The sequence below is a fragment of the Pterocles gutturalis genome, unplaced genomic scaffold (genome assembly GCF_000699245.1).
Source record: "Pterocles gutturalis isolate BGI_N339 unplaced genomic scaffold, ASM69924v1 scaffold35841, whole genome shotgun sequence".
NCBI classification, from domain to species: Eukaryota; Metazoa; Chordata; class Aves; order Pterocliformes; family Pteroclidae; genus Pterocles; species Pterocles gutturalis.
This window is the reverse complement of record NW_010106837.1, coordinates 38,620-60,753: the sequence shown is the minus strand read 5'-3', so window position 1 is coordinate 60,753 and position 22,134 is coordinate 38,620. Positions and strand designations below refer to the sequence as shown.

The window sequence follows — 22,134 nt, the reverse complement described above, 5'->3', positions numbered from 1 at the left end:
TGGCTTGAAATCCTCCTAAGACAGAGATTGCACAGCCTCTCTGGGAAACCCCTTCTGCCACTTCTCTTCCACATCCACCTCCTCTGAGATGAAAGCATCCTCTGGCCTCTGCTGGTGTCTCATCAGATGGGCTGTAGCCTCTCGAAGGAGCTGGTTATTCCAGGACAGACCAGTTCCCAAGGTGCTACACTGTTATTACAACTGATGGCAACACAGACAGGTTGAAGCCAACCCATGTGCCAACACTTAAACCCAAGACAAGCCAAGATCTGTTGTCCTCTACCAGGAGAGAGCGAGCCGAGATCAAACCACCCAGCAACCAGAAAAGGAGCTTGTATAGAAAATCCTATAGAAATGTGTTGTATATAATATGCTGTGTGCTGATCACGTTCCTATGTGTGTCAGAGAAGGGGGGCTGGATGCTGACCAAGGCACCATCACAGGTCACCACCAGTCCAGGTTGGCAGAGGGGACACTCCTGGTGGAAAGATCAATACTGCATCACCTACTGTTATCAGAGACTGAGCAGGGGATTGGGAAAGAGAGGAGGAATGCCCTGAGCTTTCATCTACTCTTTAAAACTCTGAGTTTTATCTGCTGTTGACGTGGCAATCAAAGCCAGCAGCTCCCCTCTCTGGTCCCTGGTTAGAAAGCAAATTGTCACCAGCCAGGGAAGCAGCGCACAGTCAGAATAAGGGACAAAGTCTCACCAGGTCAGAGCTGGAAAAGCTTCTGACTCATTGTCAAAAATCTCATCTGCAACCAAAGCAAATCCAACCCTGCCTTCTGCCCAGGAGAGTCCCCGCGTCTGGATTTATAGACATTGTTACGACTCCATTAATGAGCTCTGGAGAGCGTCTGCTGCCAGCTTCATTACAGATGGGTGGAAAAAATAGCATTCCGAGGAATCCCCCAGCTGGACATAAATATTTAGCATGTGATCAGCTGCTCAGTATTCCCCTGACCTGAATAAATCTGTGTTGTTCCCTCTGCCCTCAAATAAAAAGTCCGTAATCAGGATCACTCCCCTCACTTAATCTTTTTAAGGGGCGGAGTGGAGACGGTTGGTTTATATCTCTTTGTAGCCCCCATATCCCTCCATCTCTGGCAGAAAAGCTGCTTAAGGCCAAATCATCTCTCCGAGGCAAATTCAGCTCAGCCCAACAGGACGTTACAGTAATTCATGTTGTGTGTAGGGTGAAGGCTGCTGCTCAGCAGCTCACAAGGGCTGAAACTGAACCTGCTGTTGGGTCTTACAGTTCAGAGAAGGCATTATGTGGTCCCTTGGTAAACTCAGCCTTAGGAATACCCCAGGAACAGGCATTTGGGCTCAGGTTAAGAATCTTTATACTCCAGTATTTAAAGACCAATAGAAGGTGCAAGGAGATATAGAATCAGAGTATCACAGAAGGGTTTGGGTTGAAAGGGATCTTAAAGATCATCTCATTCCAACCCTCCTGCCATGGGCAGGGACACCTCCCACTAGCCCGGGTTGCCCAAAGCCTCATCCAGCCTGGCCTTGAACCCCTCCAGGGATGGGGCATCCACAGCTTCTCTGGGCACCCTGGGCCACTGCCTCACCCCCCCAGTATACCATGTCTTCCTCACATCCCATCTCCATCTCCCCTCTTGCAGCTTCAACCCCTTCCCCCTCGGCCTGTCCCTGCACCCCCTGACCCAGAGCCCCCCCATCTCTCCTGTAGCCCCCTTTCAGCACTGGGAGGTGCTGGAAGCTCTCCCCGGAGCCTTCTCTTCTCCAGGCTGCACACCCCCAACTCTCTCAGCCTGTCCTCGCACGGGAGCTGCTCCAGCCCTCGCACCATCTCCGGGGCTCCTCTGGACTACCTCCAACAGGTCCATGTCCTTCTGCATGTTCACAGCTGCATTAAATGACCTCTAGTTTGTGCATTATGAGAAGGACCAAATATTCCTTACTTCCTGTCTTTAAACGACTTCTGTCATGTTTCTCTTTATAAGATTAAAATGTCTTTGCCTGTCTAGTGGTGTCTTTCCCAGCTCCCCCAGACAGCCGGTGGTTTGGCACTGGGGTCATGCAAAGCGTGCTCCAATTCTCTTTGGCCAAGGCATTGCAGACAATGCAAGGGTTTGTAACCAGGCAAGCTCGTGTTTGCATGCAAGGAGCAGACTGCAGGAGCTGTGAGAACTGAGACTGCAAAAGCCCTGACACAGGCTATGGGAGATGTACGTTGAAATCCACGTTCTGACACTGACTTGCTGGGCAACCCTGGGCAAACGAAGCGGAACAGCCCCTTGGAGCACTGGGTGCCCGTATCCCACCAGGTTCAGGGGGAGACAAATATTTCCTACTTTGAAGGTATCATACTGCCCTCCTTGCATGGAAGCTGAGCAAACTCCTCTAAAAGAGGGGCACTGAGAAATTAAAGGAATTGAAGATGTGGAGCAATGACTGCATTTTTAGCATCCTAAATGATCAACGGACCTGGTGCAGAGGGGTGAAGGCAACCCCAAGGGCTCACCATAGTGTCCCCATAATCTTTCACATAGCCTAAGGATGCATCTATTCATGTGTGTAGAGAACTTTTTATTTTTCTTTTTTTGTTGTTGTTTTCCCTTTTTCCATTATGAAAATAAAACTTGATTCAGAGCCATTCTGCAGTTTTAGATGCAAGTTTTTGATGACAGCTTGTGCATACCTTTCACATCAGGGGCTGAGGTTGCTGTAGTCAGTAAAAGGCTTTTTATTAACTCTCCCATATTCTGCATCAGGCCTTAAGAGTTAAAAAAATGGAGGGGGTTGAGTTAGTTAGTATGGAGAGCTTTGATACCATTGCTTACACCTCCTGTAATAACTCCTGGAATGCCGTAATTAGAGGAAAAGAGAAGGAGAGAACACAGTGTCTCCCAAAACCATAAATCTCTGCTATTATTTGTAATTCATTCTTGAGACTAGGGCTCTGGGAGTGCACTGCTTGGCGTGAAGGGGAAAAAAAAAAACTCTTCCCCCTGAGAAAATAGGCTTTGTTGTCCTTATTTTTATGTTTCTTAATGGGTTCAATCTAGGCTTCTTCATCAAAAGGGTCTTAGTCATAGTCTTCCTAAAAGGGGATGAAATAGTCCAGGAAAGATGTGGCCTTGCTAGGAGAAATTTCTCTAGGTTGATATTCTTCAGTTAGATCTGAAGATGATTGCTGCCTGGTTTGCGTGGACTCGAGCCATACACTTCACAGTATACCCAGACCATTTCTTACAGATTTCCGTCCTTCTGGGGCCAAAAGGATGGGCCCAAAGTGTCCATCATCCAATTTTCACAGCAGCTTTAATCCACGTAACAATGTACTAAAAGTGATCCTGCTGATAAAGAGAAATGGTCACCAGGAGCAGGACTGGTGGCCAAATGCCGTAAACACTAAGCACTAGATTTGGAATAATCAAAGTGATCAAAACTTTCCTTTTTTTTCCCCTCCCTCCCTCCCTCCCTCCCTCCCTCTTCTTCCTCTACAGTTTTCCAAACTTTCGCCTCTCCAGATCCCCCTCCCTTCCTCCACCACTAGCACAGACATCCCCAGGAAATGTCACTTCAGGATCTGACCTCTTTCAACGAGACATTGCGAAATCAAATATGGGACCTCAGAGATTTGGTTGCCAGCCTCAGCATGAGAAACTATGAGCTGAAAGAAGAAATCAAAGACATCCAAAATCTGAACCGTGGCTTGCAAACCAAGGTGTGCTGTTACAAGATGTTGGAGAAGGAAAGGAAGAACATCAAAGACACAGTGCAACAAAGGGAAGAAAGGCTCCGACTACTAGAATACAAAAACAAAACCCTGAAGAGTGCCAATAAACAACTCATGTTGCAAATCAGTAGTATGGATGACCAGCTGGCTGTACGTCGATTCTATCAAACTGCAACAGACATGGTAACAAAAAGAAGTGAAGCTCAAAAAATCAAAAATCATGCTCAGTGCCTCAAGGACAAATTGGAAATTGTCCAGCAGCAATATGAGAAAGAAAAGCAACAAACCTCCCAGTTACAGGGGGCATTGAGAGAGCTTGCCCAGATATGCAAGAGTCAGAGTAACGATATAATGCAGCTCAAAAGGGAGCTAAAAACAGCCGGGAGGCAAGCAGCTCTCTGGAGACGTGACCATGAGCGCTGGCTCCCTGTGGGCTCATTGAAGTACGATGGAAGCCGGGTCAAGATGATGAAAAGCTCCTCAAGGCCAGCTGCCATGAGAAAACTGCATTGGCTCAAGGACCTCAAGAAGATTTTATCCCCCTTCATGGCTGTGTTGCACTTGTGCGCACGATTTTGTCACAGATTATTTCACTGCTGAGATTTCTCTGCTCTTATTTAGTGAACGCAACATCTTCATGGTTGTGGAGCTCTTATCTCAATATCTCACCTGGAAAAGGTAATGGCTTCTTGCCAAACTAGATTTGCTGTAGTCCCCTGTTTGACTAATTCTACTGAACTTTGTAGTAGTGAAGAAATTAGTTTGACTCAGCTGCAGCTTTTTCTTGAGGAACTGGGGCTGTAGACTGGAGAAAGACAACATGTTGGGCTCACTGACTGGGGAACAGAGCTATTTGGTAGGTTAAATGACTTGGTTGAGGTCAGACAAAGAAGAGTTGGCAAAGAGAAATACTGGGTTGACCTAGAGACTTCATGCAGAGTTGCTCTGCTCTACAGAAAGAATCACAGAATGGTTTAGGTTGGCAGGGACCTTAAAGATCATCTCGTTCCAACCCCCTGCCATGGGCAGGGACACCTCCCACTAGACCAGGTTGCTCAAAGCCTCATCCAGCCTGGCCTTGAACCCCTCCAGGGATGGGGCATCCACAGCTTCTCTAGGCAACCTGTTTTGGTGTCTCAGAAGAAGACAGATATGGAGTAAAATGAGCCAGTATCTATCTCCAGGGTTTAATTAAAGCACAGCTGAAGGTGTGTGATACATGCAATATCCTACAAGATTTGCTAAAAGCACATGCATCTGTAGGGAGTGGCCCAAGCATTACCAAGGTACTATTTTTATTCTGAAAGGATGAACACCATCCCAGTGGGACCTTTCCAGGCTTCCTCAGAGCAAAGAGGGAAAGATGAGCTGCACAGGGTGTACAAAAACCCAGCTATAAAGGCCAGGTTGGATGAGGCTTTGAGCAACCTGGTCTAGTGGGAGGTGTCTCTGCCCATGGCAGGGGGTTGGAATGAGATGAGCTTTAAGGTCCCTTCCAACCCAAACCATCCTATGATTCTGTTTCATTTTTTCTAAAGATATCTTTTTGAACATCCTAGAGCTCTTCAGATGCCCAGGTCTGCCACCCAATTTGCGTTTCTCTGGTTCGGCTGGCTGGGTCAATTGAGGAGCGGGTTTTGTACAACATGTTGTTGAGATGTTGAGCTGTAGGTTGGAATGAGAAAGAGGCGAGGTGCATCAAAATGTATAGTTCATAATTTCCAAAGCAAAATAGCCACAAGCCACCTAGATTGAGTTCAGCTGTTAGGGGGACAAACATAACGATGACATTTTAAAAACAGTGTGGAGATTTGAGAAATATGGGTTAAAAATATATGTCAATATTTTTTTTTTAATTGTCATTAAGGATAAAGGTAAACAGATTATTTGCTGTTGCTTTTGGTTACACTTCATGCTAAAGGTAAATTTTTAATGGATAAAGAAGACACCAGGAAGAGGTTAGGCATGACGGATTTAAGCAATGCAACTTCAGAGACGGCTGAATGTTCATCAGGAGAAGGGAGTTTAAAATGCTACACCAGAGTTCAAGACTAAAGGCAGTCATGTACTTACACCAGCCTGTCACCAGGCTCCAGTGACCATCACCAAGCTTTAGGTAGTTAACTGATGAACCTGAATTATCACCCTCTCTGATATTCACTCATTTTCTATTCAGTGAAGAGAGAAAAACGCCACCAGATCTCTTTATAGATCACAGGGTTTTAACACCAACCTCTACAAAGTGTTTTAAGTCAGGTGGGGAGACCTTTATCCCCAGCTCCCATCTCTGCTTCTTACCAGAGTCTTGGACGAGCCACTATGGCCTTTATTCCTTCAGATGGAGAAATACTTTACGGCACCCAACAGCTTTGCAGAGTGCGGTCTTTGTGTATCTCTTGTGCCTCCAATGCCTCCTCGGATTGGGGTATTTCCCCACCTCACAACAGTACTAAAAGAAGGCAAAGCATATTTCAACAGCAGGAGCTAGGCAGACCTACCTATTACCAAAGCAACCACAGTTCAGCTCTTATTTTACCTTTGTTGTATTTTATTACTTACTATAATATTAACTTTATTGTACTTTATCACCAAGAATTTCCTTTTTGCTCCACAACCTAGATTTTCCCCTCCTCTTCAGCCTTTGCATCTGGCTCTTGCTGCTCCTTTGAGCATCCCTGCCCCAGATGAAGGACAGAGCTGCCCAAGCAGCTCACATGGGTAGAATAGCCTCCTCGAGTGTCTGCAGTCCCTCGGTGTAGAACAGCCCCCGTTTTCTGCTGCCAGTGGGGCTTGTTGCACACAAGAGCTTTCAATCCCCTTTTGGTATCTTGGTTGAAAACAGGCTCTGTCACCAAAGCGGTGAGCACAAAGGCTGCTGGCCCCAGCCCAGGCATGCCTCTGAATCCCCTTTCTGCAAAGATTAATGGGATCTGAAAAGGGAGACCCCGCTCAGCCTGTCAATGACCAACGTTTTGCCAAGCCCAGGCTGGATGGGGGCCCAGCCAACCTTCCCATGCAGAGCAGTGGGGTACCCCTTGGCCGGCTTCGTGGGACAAGAAGTTCCTTCCTCAGAGATGTTATGCGTGGTAACCCCTGCCCACCTGTGCAATGCAATCCTTGGAGATAACCCCAAATCCAACCACCCCTTTCTGTAGCTAGTGGTGTTTCAGGTAAGTTGCCCATGTCAGGGATGCCCAGGGATGTCCAGGTCTCTGGGGCTAGGTGAGTGTTGGTGTCTCAGTCTGGTGTCATCACAACTGGCTGATACAAAATGAACTTTACATACTTTATATCATGATATCTCTGCAAAGGTGTGGGGGGGGACGGACAATGCTTGTTCCAAGCCCAGTATCTGCTTGAGCAAGGTGTCTTCTTCATGCCATCTTCTATCATGTATGCTCCAGCTCATGTGGCTTCATTTTTGGGTGACCTTCTGGCAACACTCATGTCTTGTACATCAACCCATTGCTCTGTAACAAAGCACCAAGTCCCACACCCTCCCTTCGAGAGAAGCTGCCCTCTTTTCTGTTTCATTTTTCAGGTATGGTCTTAAGATTTTGATCACCTCTTAAACTGTTGAGATTGTTAAATCAGCATTTTTTATTCTTGTTAAGCCAAGATACATGTAAGTCAGGGAAGGGAATACCTAGAGACCATTGAACCTTCCAGAGGATCTAGGCTCTCAGGGTAACTCTATGCCTTTCAAGTAAGTAAGTATTTGTTCAACTTGAAATGTTTAGGACTTTAAGGTCACCCAGTTTTGTCTCCTGCTTGCATGCCTAAGAATATATTTTTTTTTCCTCTACTTTACAATAGTTTTCAGTCTACCCTCTGATATTGTATGGCCACATGGCGAAAAGTAGTATATAGACCATAAAATATCAGCTGCTGCTCAGTACTGAGTCTCAGGACTTGGGAATCCTCTCCTTGCATTCAGGCACAAGCTCTCTCAGGTGCCATTGCACCGCACGTGAGATGAAGCGGTTGAGAAGTAACACATGAAGCCCAACAGCTGGACAACCCCTGTTGTGTCTATACACACAACCCAGCACGTGCACCCATGAAGAGCTGCAGCATGTATACGAGTCCTAAAAGCTGGATTCAATCCTTATTGCTACAAACTGGTAAACATCTTATTCTGCATGAATTGGGAATTTGAAGGCAAGTACTGTATCTGAATGACCTTGCTGGTCCTACCATTATTTGCATTTAATAGCAAATAAATCTGGTCACATCAAACTTGGCATAAATCTGACACAGCCCCCCCTCCCTTGCCTTCTTACAGCAATATTTAAAGCTAGAGAGACAGCCACTGAAGCTGCTATTATCTCTGCCCACCAGTTCCCAGCTGGCTATTGTGACGCTTAATCTGAGTTAATCAGCACTACCTCGTATTTTCAGATGGGACTTGCATCCCTGTGCACTGTGCTCTCCTGCCCCACGATGCTATCACCTCCTGCCAGCTGGACAGCTAAATGCAAAGACAGCTTCAGCATCTCCAGGGGCTGGAGCATAGTGGTGCCATGCCACATGCATGCTGGGGAGGTGTTCTTTGAGCTCTGTGCATTAAAAACAACAATTAGCATCTGAGCAAATAAACTGGATTTATTAGAGACAGCACATGCATCAGGCCTGAAGTGGTCGGGCAAGAAGGAACAGGAGTAGGGGATGTCATGGGGCAAGTGGAGACCAAGCCTACGTGTGATATGACCAAAATAGAGGAGGAAGGTTTGGATTTAAGACAGGTAAAACGGCAGCATGGAGAGTGAGAGGATTAAATTGTTTCTGTGACCAGTGATAGTGTCACAGGTAGATGGCAAGTTGCCCAGAGAAGCTGTGGATGCCCCATCCCTGGAGGGGTTCAAGGCCAGGCTGGATGATGCTTTGGGCAACCTGGGCTAGTGGGAGGTGTCCCTGCCCATGGCAGGGGGTTGGAATGAGATGATCTTTAAGGTTCCTTCCAACACAAACCATTCTGTGATTCTAAGTCAGTGGCAGTCTTAAAGGTGGTCTCTGACTAAGTCTGTGGAAGTCAGTGGTGGGTGTAGACCAACCCCAGCCCATGGCAAAGCAGTGGGAGCTGTTGTCATCTCCTACAAGTAAGCCATGAGTAAGCCTCCCATAAGAAAGCTTTGCCTGAATGCAACTATCTTAGCCTTGCATTATGTAGAGAGCATTGGGTGGTGAAAAATGTCTCTTGCCTCCTGATGAAGCACAGCCCTCTCCATGATGCCACAGCAGATGAGAGCTGGAGGCAGCTGATGTCACTCCATGCAACAGCAGGCTCAAAGTTTCTTTGAGACGAGTGCTATAATTTCTCCTTCATTTATCACAGTTCCCAGAATTGTGATAATCTGGGTAGAACTCAAACATCTCTTTCAAAAATGCATCTAGTCTTGATGTAGAGGACTCGAAGGGTAGAAGAGAGGCTTCCTCTAGGAGAACTACTACTTCAAAGTAGCCATCAAAGTCTCTCTCAAGCCCACCAAGAGTGAGAGGCAGTTCCAGTGGGCTACTCATCTTGCTCTAATTGACTATCTAAGGCAAGGGGCTTGACTCTCTTTAGAGGGGGCCCTTCTCCCTAGGGACTTTGGAGGAGGCTCCAGTTTCTATCTTTGATGAGTACACTGGACTTTCTGATGGGTGAAAGCTGAAACTTATGAGCCTCAGCTCTGGTATATAAACCCTTGCTTAGATTTCCATGACCTGATCTTTCCACAGTTGGGTTTTGCTTGCTGGGGAACTGAAGGACCCAGCAGCGTCTGTGAAGGTACCTACATGACTCCCAACACATCAGGACTTGGTATCAAAATTGTTTGTGCCTTCTTTCTGCTAAATATCACAGACTGTGCACAATGCAATCCTTATCCTGAATGATGTTGATGGCTTTACTCTGCTCCTCAGGATTTTCGCATGCTCCACTAAGCAGATCTGCTCCCACAGTCCCTCCTCCACCCCAGTGACAGCAGTGACCCAATGCAGCCTTCTGTGTCACCCCTCTGCTCGCTCATCCCATAATCACATCTCTGCTAACAGTGTCACACTGGAAATTATTTCAGCTGCTTCTCCACTTTAGCCACCAAATCCTTCTCTGGATGTTGCTCCACAGAACCCTTCTCAAGCTCTGGGTGGCATTTGTTTCTTGCCTGGTTGCAAGTTGACTTCACGAAAAAAGCATTTTTTTACTAGGTAGCAAAGTCTACCAACAAGTTCAGCTTGAGTTCCACAGCAGCCCTGCCTTCCAGGGTATTTATAATTCTTCTAGTTTGTGTGTCATGGACAAAAGTCCCTGGAAATCTTGCTGTCAACACCATCTATGTGATTTGTTCACAAAAAGCTTTTTCATCCCTCTGGCTCCCATCCAAAACACAAACACACCCAAAATAACACAACTGCTGAGACAGGCAGCAGGAAAACCAAAAGGATGAGGGGAAGAAGGGGTGGTTTAAGAACGACTTGACAGTGGTTGGTTTGGACTGAAAAAAAGAAAAAAAAAGCAGTAATTTATTTTGTTTTTAAAAGTTTAAATACATAAAGCTGAAACTACCACGCGTGCTTTGCAGGTGATCACTACTTTCTTCTACATCTTTTGCTATACGGAGTTCCCACGGCAAGTCTATGCACTACTGTAAACACAGCAATGTGTTTTACATTGTGGTGCTTTACGTGTCGTCTGAGAAAAGTCTTCTCAGAAACTGAAGCAGATTGTAGTGGCACACATTTTCACACTTTGTTCTTCTGTCACACCAAGGAAAAGTGAGAATCAGCCAAGACAAAGAATTTTTCATTTTCTCTGGAAATGCTCTTTCCATCATGCCAAAATATGAGTACAAGTTTCCGCGTCCTTCAGCTGAGTTTGAATGATCCAACACCTCTGCACTGACTTGGCCATGACCCCATCTAATAGATATCATTCCCTGCACACAAAAAGCAACACCTTGAACTTCCTCCTTACTTAGACTGAGAATTCAGGCATTCCAAACAAAGGCTGAGGCACCTCAAGGAGGGTGCTCCCAAAGCTCCTCTGATACTCCATCAATAATATATTTTTAGAATACCGCAAAGCAATACACATAAATGAAATTCTTGCAGCAAAAGCACTTATGAGCCAAGGTGAGTATTTATTTCTAAATAAAACCCTTGCATGGGTTTATTTACCTATTTATTTACCACCCTAAATTCCTTCCCTAACCCTCCCTTGCACGTCCACAGCTCATAGCCCTTAGAAAATACAAACACATTTCGGTGATATAATGAATATCAGGATCAAGAATGAGGCAAACGTTTTAGTATTTCTATCACAACTTCCACCACCACCTTACACCTAGTGCAACCCACCACACGTGTCAAAACACACAGGAAAGGTGATGAGAATATCTTCTGCCCTTTTAAGTGTGCTTACTTCTACAGGAACAAGGTGTGAAGTACAGCAAGAGACTCCTAGGAGGCACTAGGAAAACCAGGAAAGACTGGAAAAATAAGTTGTAAGTGCAACAGGAAAACTCTTCCTTTTTCCTATCAAGGCTATTGCTACATCCAAATATGTTACTATGCTTTTTTCAAGAACAAGAGCACAAAGATCTGTGAGCAGCCAAGCAAAATATGTTTGTGTTCACAGTCCTGTTCTAGATACCTTAGGCAGGGCAGAAATTTGGCATGAGGACCATCCCTTTTGAGGATGTTCAATCAGGAAGTCCTGATTCCTCGTGCTGCTCACCATCCTCAACCGAGCAGATTTTGCTCCATGCCTGCCCTTACAAGCTCTGGGTGCGCTCGTTCTCTTGAACACCAGCAGTGTTCTCCAAAGTGCAGACCAAGAGGGGGGACGTGCTAACGGGACAGTTTGAGGAAAGTTAAGAACCACCTTGGCCATATGAATCATGGGGCAAGGTGGAGCTACAGGGTCTGAAGCCACACACTTTGAAGGGGTGCCCATACCAAAGAGGTGAACTGCTGAAGGCACAGGGAGAACAGGGGAGGAGAGATGGACTGTGATTTGTGGTCCTCAGGAAATCAGGCTATAGGAGGATGAAGGTCTCTCTGGCCCTGAAGGCTATCACAGCGTGGGTTGATGGGCTCATGCCTTCCTTTGTGCCAATTTAACCGAAGGAAAGGTGCCGGTTTCTCCTGAAATCTCCGTTCCCGTTAAAGACCCAGTGGTGGATGCAATTTGATTGCAAAGAAAATTGTCTTTTACCAGCACTCATATCCTCTTCTCTACCCATGGAAGAGAAGAGGAGATCATAGAATCATAGAATAGTTTGAGTTTGAAGGGACCATGGAGGTCATCTAGTCCAACCCCCCTGCAGTAAGCAGGGACATCTTCCACTAGATCAGGTTGCCCAGAGCCCCATCCAACCTGACCTTGAATGTTTTCAGGGACGGGGCATCTACCACCTCCCTGGGCAACCTGTGCCAGTGTTGCACCACCCTAAGAGTAAATCAGCATGCCCCGATTACAGCCCATTTTGGTTCTTCATCAGGGACTTTTTTATGTCATATTTTACAAGTAAGCCTGATAACATCAAGAAGAAGAGGTGAACTTCCCAGAATTGACAGAACACAGAAGTACTAAAGAGGTCCACATAAAAACCAGCTATATAGGGGAAACAAGCACAACACAACTAAAAAACCCCAAGGAGTATCTGGGGCAGTGGACATTGTCATTTTCTGTACTTCAGGAAAAAGTCATCGCTGGGAGAGAAAAGGAAGGTGCAGAGAAAACAGCAGCCGGCCAGCAGCCTGCTGTGGAGGGGTGCACCCTGCAATGTACAAGTGATGGGAGTTTTTAAGAGACCCCCTCTCTACATTTGGCAGCAACTAAGTCCCTCATGGGACAGCGTGAACATCTGCATGGATCCATCAGAAATTATCAATTCCAGACGTGGGCTAAAGACGCCGACACCAAAAGCTGTGGCTATTCCACCAAATCAAATGTGCTCAGGATTATTTATAGACTTGAGATCAACTGGCTTGGAGCAACGCAGTCTGTGTAATCGAATGCTTGCCCTCCAAATGAGCTGTGCATTCGGGCTCCCAGGGACTCTGTATCAAATCTGTTAAATATTGAGTTTATTTTAATACTTGCTAGCAAACTCCAGAGCCAAAATGAGCCAGATGCATGTCCGTGGCTACCATACTTCAGGTCTTCATGCTTAATTCCTACACGTTAATATTGCCCTACCTCTGCTCTCCAACGAAGAAACTCTTGGCTACACGGTCTGCTTGTCCTCAATGACAAAGACACAGCAAGACAGCAGTCCAACCACAAAATGTGTATGAAAAGGGACAGCAGTCTGTGCTTTTGGGGAATAGACCCTCATACAGCATGTGCAGAATGGAGTGAGAGCTGAGACTATTTAACCAGGCTTTTGGGGATTTAGTGGAGAAATTTTCTTGGGATATCGGCTTTGAAGGCTCAGTCTCAGCTCTTCATTGTAATGGGACTAGTTTGTGTCCACTGTTCATGGACATTTATGGACATTTAGGTCACCACCATGGTTTGACACAGGGTTCTAAAGAGCTAAATGCACAAATATATGACAGCTTAACTAAAGAATTGGATCCTGTAGCTGTAATTGTTACTGCAACAGTCTCAGGCATCAGAAAGCAGCAAATACATGTCCTGGGAGGACAGCAAGCCTCTGTTGCCAACATAACAGAAAACTCTAATCTACAACCAGGAAAACCTCCGCAAAGGTCAAATTCAGTAGTCCCAGAGGCTGCAAGGATAGTTGAATCCAGCTCTGGCAAGGACTGCCATGCAGCTAAATGCAGCCCAGCACCCTTTCATCCTCTGACCTAGATCAGCATCAAAGCCACCGGCATCACGAGGCCAGGAAAAAACAAAACAGAGGCTGCTCAGGGGCTGGCTGGAGTGCATCATCTTCGATGGCTTGTATTGCCCTTCCCCACACAAAGATGAGATGTCTGTCCACATGCTGCATGGCCGCTGTCTCAACAGGAGGCTCTGGGTGGGAGGTGGATGCAGTTGGAGCCCTGTGGTCATCTGTTCATGCGCTGCAGGATGGTCACACAGCCGTGGTAACTGGTACAGCGCTGCAGCGGTGGCTGCTGCGCCACGCTCCCCGTCGCTGGGTCGAAAGTGAATGCTTTGTCCGTGCCTTCCCCATTCTCATCTCGGCCACCCAGGATGTAAATCTTCCCTCCGCACACTGTCAGGCCGCAGCTCTCCTGGAAAGCAGAAGGAAAGCCCAAGAGTTGAGGAACAAGCCCCCCAGCTTTTAGGCAAGGGGGCTGAGCAGGGGTGCGAGTCATTGCAATGGGCTCAACTCTCACCTCCCAGCAGAAGGGAGCAAAAGGAGTTTTTTCCTGCGAGGGTGATGAGGCAGTGGCCCAGGTTGCCCAGAGAAGCTGTGGATGCCCCATCCCTGGAGGGGTTCAAGGCCAGGCTGGATGAGGCTTTGGGCAACCTGGGCTAGTGGGAGGTGTCCCTGCCCATGGCAGGGGGGGTGGAGGGGGGGAACTGGACGATCTTTAAGGTCCCTTCCAACCCAAACCAGTCTATGATTCTAAGATAAGCGAGGTCTGGTTCTTGGTGGGCTCCAATCATATTGTTTCAATAAGAGTTTAGGCACTCGAAATGCCTCAAGCCAATGATGGGGGACCACTGCCATTTCTGGCAGTCCCCCAGGCACAGCACAGACTCACAAGCACACAGAGAGCCCAGAAAGCCAGCCAGCACCTCCCTGTGAAAGCCACTTATGAGGATGCGTGGACATGGGCATTTTGACTCAGATGGGGATGTGTCCATTCATTCCACTTCACTGTGCCACAGCTCAAACTGCAGCATGGCTTTGGAGTGCAAAACCATGGTGACACTAAACCATGATACACAACCACCACCAGTCCGTGTTCAGTCCACAGACCAGACTAGAGACTCCACAGTGTGGAGGACAGGTCCTCAATACCAATGGTTTCACCCTACAGATCCACTCCTCTGTCATTAGCAGCTAGTGTAGACCCAACCTCAGCAAGAAATCTTGGGTTTGCTGTGGTAGAGACATCCTCCAAGCAGTACGGACACTGATGGTAAGTAGGTATATGTTTGAGTTGCTCTACAGAGGTCATGTTTGCACACTCAGAGCCAAAGCCACAGTATATTTTCCTTGCCTTCAATCTCACCAAAGCACAGATGGCTGCATTTATTCTGGACAGGGAAGGCTCAGGGCTTCTTTCCTAAACCTCTTCCTTACCAGAGGCCCAGGGAGGGTGGCCACTTCTCGCCAGTTGTCTTTCCTTGGATCATAGCTGAAGATTTTACTGAGGAGTCCACCTACAACATAAATGATGTTGTCCAAGCAGACGGCACTGATGCACCTCTGGTAAAAAGGGGTGGGAGACAAGAGCGTCCACTTGTTGTCCTCGGGATCGTAACACTGGACCTGGGAGGAGAAACGTAACTATGGGAACATGAATTTACCAATCTCCCTGCTTGGATGAAGCTGGTAGGCACCAGAAAGAAAACTGCATGGGGACAGAAACACAGATGTCAGCTTCAACACCCAGAGACCAATGCAGTGAATAGAGGGACAAGGGGTTCTAGCATTCCCTTGACCCAGACAATACATGGTTGAGTGTTCAGAGATGGAGCTGAGAAGCACTGATGGCTCTTCCTGCAGCTCAGGAGACCAGAAGCATCATGTCTGGCTTGCAGAGGTCTCCTCCAGGCTGTTACCACTGTTGCTACTTATCTAAAGCGAATGCCCACGGTGTCAGAGGTTTGTTCCTCTGGTGCTTAAGGGGAGAACAGGCTCTACTGACACCACGCCTAATATACCGTCAACTCCTGACACCTTCCCTTTCTGGTCCCTGAGTCTCACTGACTTCCATTTTAATGTATGAATGCATTCATTAGTCTTCAAAAAAAAGTCACCCTTGTAGTTTACGGATAACTCCATTTCCTTCCACGTTCCCTGGCAAACCTCTTTTTTAGGTCTCTGCCCATTTTTGGTGCCCCAGCAATACCTTGTCAGTGTTAGCGGTGTCATCCACAGCACCGCCCAGGACGTAGAGTTTGTTCAGGCAGGAGACCACAGCCGCCGAGCTCACCGCTTGAGGCAGTGGGGCCAAGGTTGTCCAGCTGTTGGAGAACGTGTCATAGCACTCCACGCTGGAGAGGCGGTAAAACCCATCAAAACCTCCCACAGCATAGATCTGCCACAAAAGGAGCGAAGCAAGATGATTAGAAACTCCAGGACTCATCTAATGAGCTGCATTGTCACGGCATATATGAGGAGAGGCCAGAACTTGGCCAGAAAGACAGCCATCAAGCCACAGTAAAACTTTGGGGGTGGACTAGATGACCTTTAAAGGTCTCTTCCAACCCAAACCATTCCACAGGCATCTGTAGAAGTCTTGCACAATGGTAGATCTTATTGCTACAGCTTCATTTGTGACTACTTCAGGTGACAACACATGCCCAACTGAAATAATGACATCTTGGTTATGTCCTACTTGTTCCCCCATCAAAATCATCTCTAAATGATCCAGAAGACAAACACACACTGATAGCTTCTCGTTGTACTGGGCAGTAGGAGAAGTGGGAGACAGTGCTCCACGTGGCTTCTGCCAAAATTTGGCCCATTGCTTACCTTGCCCTGAAGTGTTGCCATTTTGTGCCTCCATCGGCCTTTCTGCAGACAAGCCACCTTGATCCAGACGTTCAGCTGGGAGCTCAGCACCCAAACATCGTTGCTGCTGATGTGTCCTCCTGAAAAACAGAGGGATGGAGGGCTGGTGCGATCCCAAGGACAGCCCCATTGCATCACTACACCACAATATTGCACAGCTCCTCGATGCAATGGAACAACTTAGGCCAGAATAGGGTTATTGGGCTATGGCCACGTAAACTCAGCTTCCCAAGGGAGATACTGTCTGGACTTCAAGGTAGTTGTTACACTGCTCTGTCCCTTGTATAGAACTCATCTGTTGGGCATTATATTTTAAGTGAGGAGCAGGGAGGCGATTCCGATGTTTTAGGAAACCCTCTCTGACATCAAGCACCAAAACCAGCTCATTCCACAGCTGAACACTTTGGACAGATGCCCAGCAGGAGGGAAAGGTTCTTTAATACTGCCATCCTCCTCCTCAAAGGTGATTTTTTTTCCTTGGGACAGCAAAATCCAAACCATCTAAGGATGAACTTCACCAAGAAGTGACTTTGCTCCAGAGCTGGGATGCATGTGAACGAGTCCTAGTGAATAGACCTAAGGAGTGGCTGTCCAAGCAGAGGTCACAGAGCCGTTGAAAGGCTTGGGTTGGAAGGGACCTTAAAGATCATCCAGTTCCAACCCCCTGCCATGGGCAGGGACACCTCCCACTAGCCCAGGTTGCTCAAAGCCTCATCCAACCTGGCCTTTGTGCTGTTCTTTGCAACCAGGAGGGGACCATCTGGTCCAGGGTATCTCACCTGATATGTACACATCGTTCTTCAGTGTGCAGGCAGCAAACTCTGACTTGGTGTAGCCAGGCACGCTGGAGAGGGCTGTCCACTGCCTGCTCTTTGGGTGGTAGAGATCTGTGAAGGGCAGCTTCAGAAGACCTTTCTTATCACAGCCCCCAATGATGACGATGACTTCTGCCAGCTCCATGAACCTAGACCATGAAAGGCATGGGTAAATCCCTGGGCCAGGCTACTCCTTTCCATCATCCCTCCCATCCTATCTAGGACATTGGCAGTCCAATGGATAGAGCAGGATCCTCTCCTGCGTCAGCTCCCGATTTCTGTGCAAATCATTTCACTCCTCCACCTTCCTTTTTGTCTGCGCATTCAAATCAAAGGCACCTCCCAGACTGGGTGGGAGGGGGTCCAAACTGTGCAGGGAAAGAAAATGGGAACGACCTTTAAAAGTCCTTCATGAGATTGCCTCCTGCCACTCGCCCTCCCCCTTCCAGCACAATCGAGGCTAATCCTTAAGGCACAACCACAAGCGTGGAAAGCTGTTCCTGGCAGCCCGCCTGCAACAAGCTCTCTGCCTGGAGAGAGAAGTGTTTCCAGGAAATCTCTCTCTCTCTCTCCAGCCCTAATAGCAGCGAGCAGACGCGACAGACAGCAGGGGAAGGAAAATCCTGCCAGCTAGTAGGTGGCAAGAGAGGAACGACTCTGCAGGAGGGGAGGGGAGAGGAAGGAGGAGGGTGAAAGAGGATTTGAAAGACTTGGTCCAATCCCCAGCTCTGCCATGGTTTGTGCAAACTGAGACAATTCATTTAAGACCAAAGCTGTAAAAGGAGGGAGGTAAAATGTGGATGTCTGGGTGGTGGGATTTGTCCCCAGTGGATTTTAGCTGTTTGCATCCTTGAGGAGGCCACCACAAACCCTGTCGTTGAGCAGTTCTGTATATAAAAGCTTGTTGTGGTACTCAGCGCAGAGAAGATGTGTCAAACCATCTCTTCCATTTAGAAACATGCCCTAAATTACAGGCTGGGACTTCTGAGGTGTACTGGGGCCACCTCCATCCTTCTGCTCTGCTGAGCAGCAAAAAAACCTGAAGAGCAGGAGAGCACAAGAACCTGGGTCTGCAGCCCCATGGTCATGGGTGTCTTTTGAAAAAAATGAGGAGCCTTGCAAACCAACTCGGTTTGATGTAGCAACCCACCCCAGAGCAGAGGTTTCCATCGGTAGTCTTACCAAGCACACCCTAAGGGACCAGTGGGACCACAAAGAAAGAGAAAATACCTGAAATGTGGCTGATCAAATCCAAACTTCACATAGACAAAAAGGGACAGATTTCTACACACACCCAACCCTATAAATCATTTTTGCTTTGCCTCTTCCACTTTATACTGGCAGCTGCCTGGGCCAGCATCTCTTTATCTTCTTGCTCTCCATCAGCAAATCAATAGAAAAAAAAAAAAATGGGGATGCCTCAGTAGCCACCTACTTTTTTTTCACTGGACATAAATTCCTGACCCTGCAGACAGCCTGGAGAAGGTGAGAGAGATCAAAACAGGTGAAATGAGAGCAGACTAGTGGCAGAGCTGGGAATGGAAGACAGGTCTCAACACAGTGCTCTACCCCAGAAATAAAGAGCTAAAAACATCCCTTCCTGCTCGTAGTCTGGACACATATCTGGAGAGCATCATTGCACAGGACAGTGTGACTAAAGCACTTGCCAACAAAAGAAGGTGGGACCTGCATTAGGATAAATTTCGCAGGAATCCTTTAAGCCAGGCAAACATCTCCAATGCCCTCATTTTGGAAACAGGGATGCCACAAGTGAAGCAATTGAAGGAAAAAAAGAAAAAAAAAAAAAAGAAAACCCAAGAACATCATCAACTTAAGCCATGCAGGTCTAGGGAAGAAGATGCTGAGTTTTACCTTCTGGGCCTTGATCGCAAAGAGCTGACCTCGTTCCCGAGGATGTAGTACTTGCGGGCTTCATGCAGTAGCGGAATGCATTCCTTGGAGTCCTGGATGAGTCCATCCATTTCCACCTTCTCCAGGAAATAGGTGGGGTCGAGCAGGGGCAGACGCACATGCTCAAGGAGCTCCTTCAAGGCTCCCTTCCTGGCAGGTACGTCATGCCGTACCCAACGCATGACAGCTTCAAAGACCACCTCCTCCTTGGGGACCACCAGCTCTTCATCGGACAGATATTCAACCAGCTCCTTCACACCCATCTCCAGGAACTCTTCATGACATGACACCTCCACAAAACACTCCAGCATGAACCTCTTGCTTTTTTCTGTCAGGGACGTGATGGAGAATGAATCAGCAAACTTCATGATGCCTAAACAATTGCATGGGTGAAGTTGGCCTTCCAGGAAGGTGACACAAGCATCTCTGAGCTTGGAGATCTGCAGCAAGTCAGACAGTTCCAAGATGCCTTCAACATTGTCCTCCTGAATGATGATGTTTCCTCCATACATATAGTCAAGAAGGAGAGACATGGTGGAAGCAGAAATCTTCTGGATATTAATGATATCCTGGTGGCCTTCCTTGAGATTACCACCAAACATGGCCCGGAAATATGTGCTGTTGGCTGACAAAGTGGCACGGTGACAGGGGAATTCTTGTCCATCAATTAATAGCACCACGTCTGTGAAGATGCCGCTCTGCCGGTAGGAGTTTAACGTTTGGAGGATTTGCTCAGCATGGCAGGACCCACTGCAGAGCTTCATGTGCAACTTTTCTTTGTTTGGGTCCCGTGTCGCATTTTCCAGGCTGCTTGTCCCAAAACTTGATTCTTCTTTCATCATTCGATGCATCCTGATTGAGAAGCAGTGAAGGAGACAAGAGAACTATATCTGACTGCCATGTCGAACATCATCATGGTTTCTGCATCTTCCTCGGTGCCATGAGGAAGCAGAGATTCCAGAAAAATATAGTCAGACCCTACCCCTTCATCTGCACACATGGTTCCTCCTCCATAACCAACACTTCCTCCAAACCACAGCAGTCATGGACACTAGGATATTTCCAGTCTAAATCCATCTCAGTAGAAAAACTTTTGACTTTTTCTTATCCACCATGTTTCCCCAGATGTTTGATTACAGGAAAATAAAGCAGCAGAGGTTGAGACTTGCCAAAGATAGCTATGACATGACCTGCCCAAAAGAGATGTCTACATCTGACATACCTTTCTGCTAGGTTTGTTCTCCAGATGATTTTAAATCTTTCATAAAGCAAGTGCAATGAAGCACAGCAGGCTTCTCTCATTTGAGCTCCAACAGTTCACACTGATAATGTGGGCAGCAGGACCCATCCTCCTCATCCATCACTTGCTCAACCTGGAGGCTACAAATAGCTGCACATCCAAAAGGGAGATCTCTGCTCCAGTGGAGGGACCCCAGCCAGATCACCTGTAAAGAGTTAATCTCTGGGGAAAAAACCTCTCCCTGCAGAGTCAGGGTCTGAAAAGCAGGGGAGCATTGTGGCATTGAAATAGTGACAAGAATCAACCATCTCTGCCAACAGCGAGAGAATCAGAGACCTCAAATCCTCAACTTCTGCCTCCGCTGTCCCAGACCCACTAACAAGTTGGCTCTGTCCGAATTTCCTTCACTTCTCCCCAAAAGCCCACCCTGACCCATCCATATTGAACAGACCCAGATGCTGGGGGGTGGGAAGACTGAGTACAGGATTGAACCTGGGTCTCCCAGCACTTGCCCAACTGCTTTCACCAGCTGGATATTAAATAAAAGGGTCCCAGCAATGCCACCACCTGTGTTTTAAAAGCATGGCAGAGAGTCAGCACCACTCCTTGACTTAGGACAACCAGATCTAGTCCTGAGGATCTTCAACCCACCACCCTGAGAAAGTGTCACCGTATCCTTTATGCTTCCACAATTGCACAGCCATGGGGAAAACACCTCTGCCATGTTCCAGAGACCTAAAGAACAGTGAAGCAGCACAACAAGCCTTAACTAAACAGCTAAGAAATCCTGTGGGAACGTGTGAAGGCTCTAAACACTCCAAACACCGCTGCTCAGGGTGTGTACAGGAGGGAAAAAAAGTTCAAAATTATTTAGAGGAGTTACAACAAAGGCAGGTCTCTAGAGACACCTTTGCAAAGAACACGGTGGACTCCACGTTTCCCAGCCACACGTGGCTCCAGCCAAGACAAACACATCTTTATCCCTGCTTCTCTCCTGATCCACACACGTTTCCGAGCCATCAGGGTCACGCACAGCTCTGCATGGCTCAGTGCTGGGAAGAAACAGCTCAGGCTGACCTCCTTACAAAGAGACACTCCCCCCCTCTCTCTCCCAAATTAATCCCAATGCCTTTCCCCAGCTCACATCCCTCCTGTCTACCCATGAGACAATCCATGCCAGCACCAAAGAAAGAGTGGATTTGCCCCACTGCCTTCACCCATGCACTCTCCTCTCCAGGTCACCCTCTCCATCCAAATACCACACAGCAGCAAATACTATTTTTTTTTTTTTTTTGTCAAGCCCCCCCAGCTACTAGTGCAAGATATCCAACCTCACCTGGCCCACAGGTTGTGTCCTCCAGGTGGGACCCAGCAAAGACTCAACTTCCCTCTGGGAGAGCTCCCATCCACGTCGGGACACTACACGGAGACGGGTCCCCTCCGCAAAGCAGGCTCAGCCCTTCTCTGGCAATGCCTGGGGAAGCACAAAACCATCCCCTTTATCCTCACTGCCGGAGAGCTGGGGGGAGAAATCTGCTTTTGTTTCTCCTGAATGACGTGCCAGAAAGCTACAGGGCATTAAGCATGCAGCTGTCAATAACAGCCAGCCAGGGAGGAGCCAGGACCCAGGGAAAACCCATCGCAGCTCAGGGAAAATATATCATACCAGGGGAGCTTAAGAGGGCTGAGCCATCTGGAGAGCAAATTGGGGTCCAGGTGGAACGATTCATTTCATAGAGACTCCATCTCGCTGGAAAACACACTAAAGCCAATAAATAAAATACAGCTCTGGGAGCAAA

At 47.5% G+C, this 22,134-nt stretch overlaps 1 protein-coding gene across 1 annotated transcript; it reads right to left on the bottom strand.

Annotated features, from left to right (window-relative positions):
* Window positions 1–13,721: 13,721 nt before the first annotated feature.
* On the bottom strand, window positions 13,722–19,946 carry KLHL35 (kelch-like family member 35). Its single transcript, XM_010087913.1, has 6 exons — window positions 19,057–19,946; window positions 17,149–17,333; window positions 16,331–16,449; window positions 15,705–15,893; window positions 14,933–15,121; window positions 13,722–13,910 (listed from the first exon to the last, which is right to left on the bottom strand). The coding sequence occupies exons 1-6, from the start codon at window positions 19,944–19,946 to the stop codon at window positions 13,722–13,724; spliced, it is 1,761 nt and encodes a 586-aa protein (XP_010086215.1).
* Window positions 19,947–22,134: the final 2,188 nt, after the last annotated feature.

Coding starts and splice junctions, on each gene's coding strand:
- KLHL35 (XM_010087913.1), bottom strand. CDS start 19,946: ATGCATCGAATGATGAAAGAAGAATCAAGTTTTGGGACAAGCAGCCTG. Junction 16,450..17,148: donor GAACGATGTGTACATATCAG/GTGAGATACCCT, acceptor TCTGTTTTTCAG/GAGGACACATCAGCAGCAAC. Junction 15,122..15,704: donor ACACCGCTAACACTGACAAG/GTATTGCTGGGG, acceptor TTCTCCTCCCAG/GTCCAGTGTTACGATCCCGA.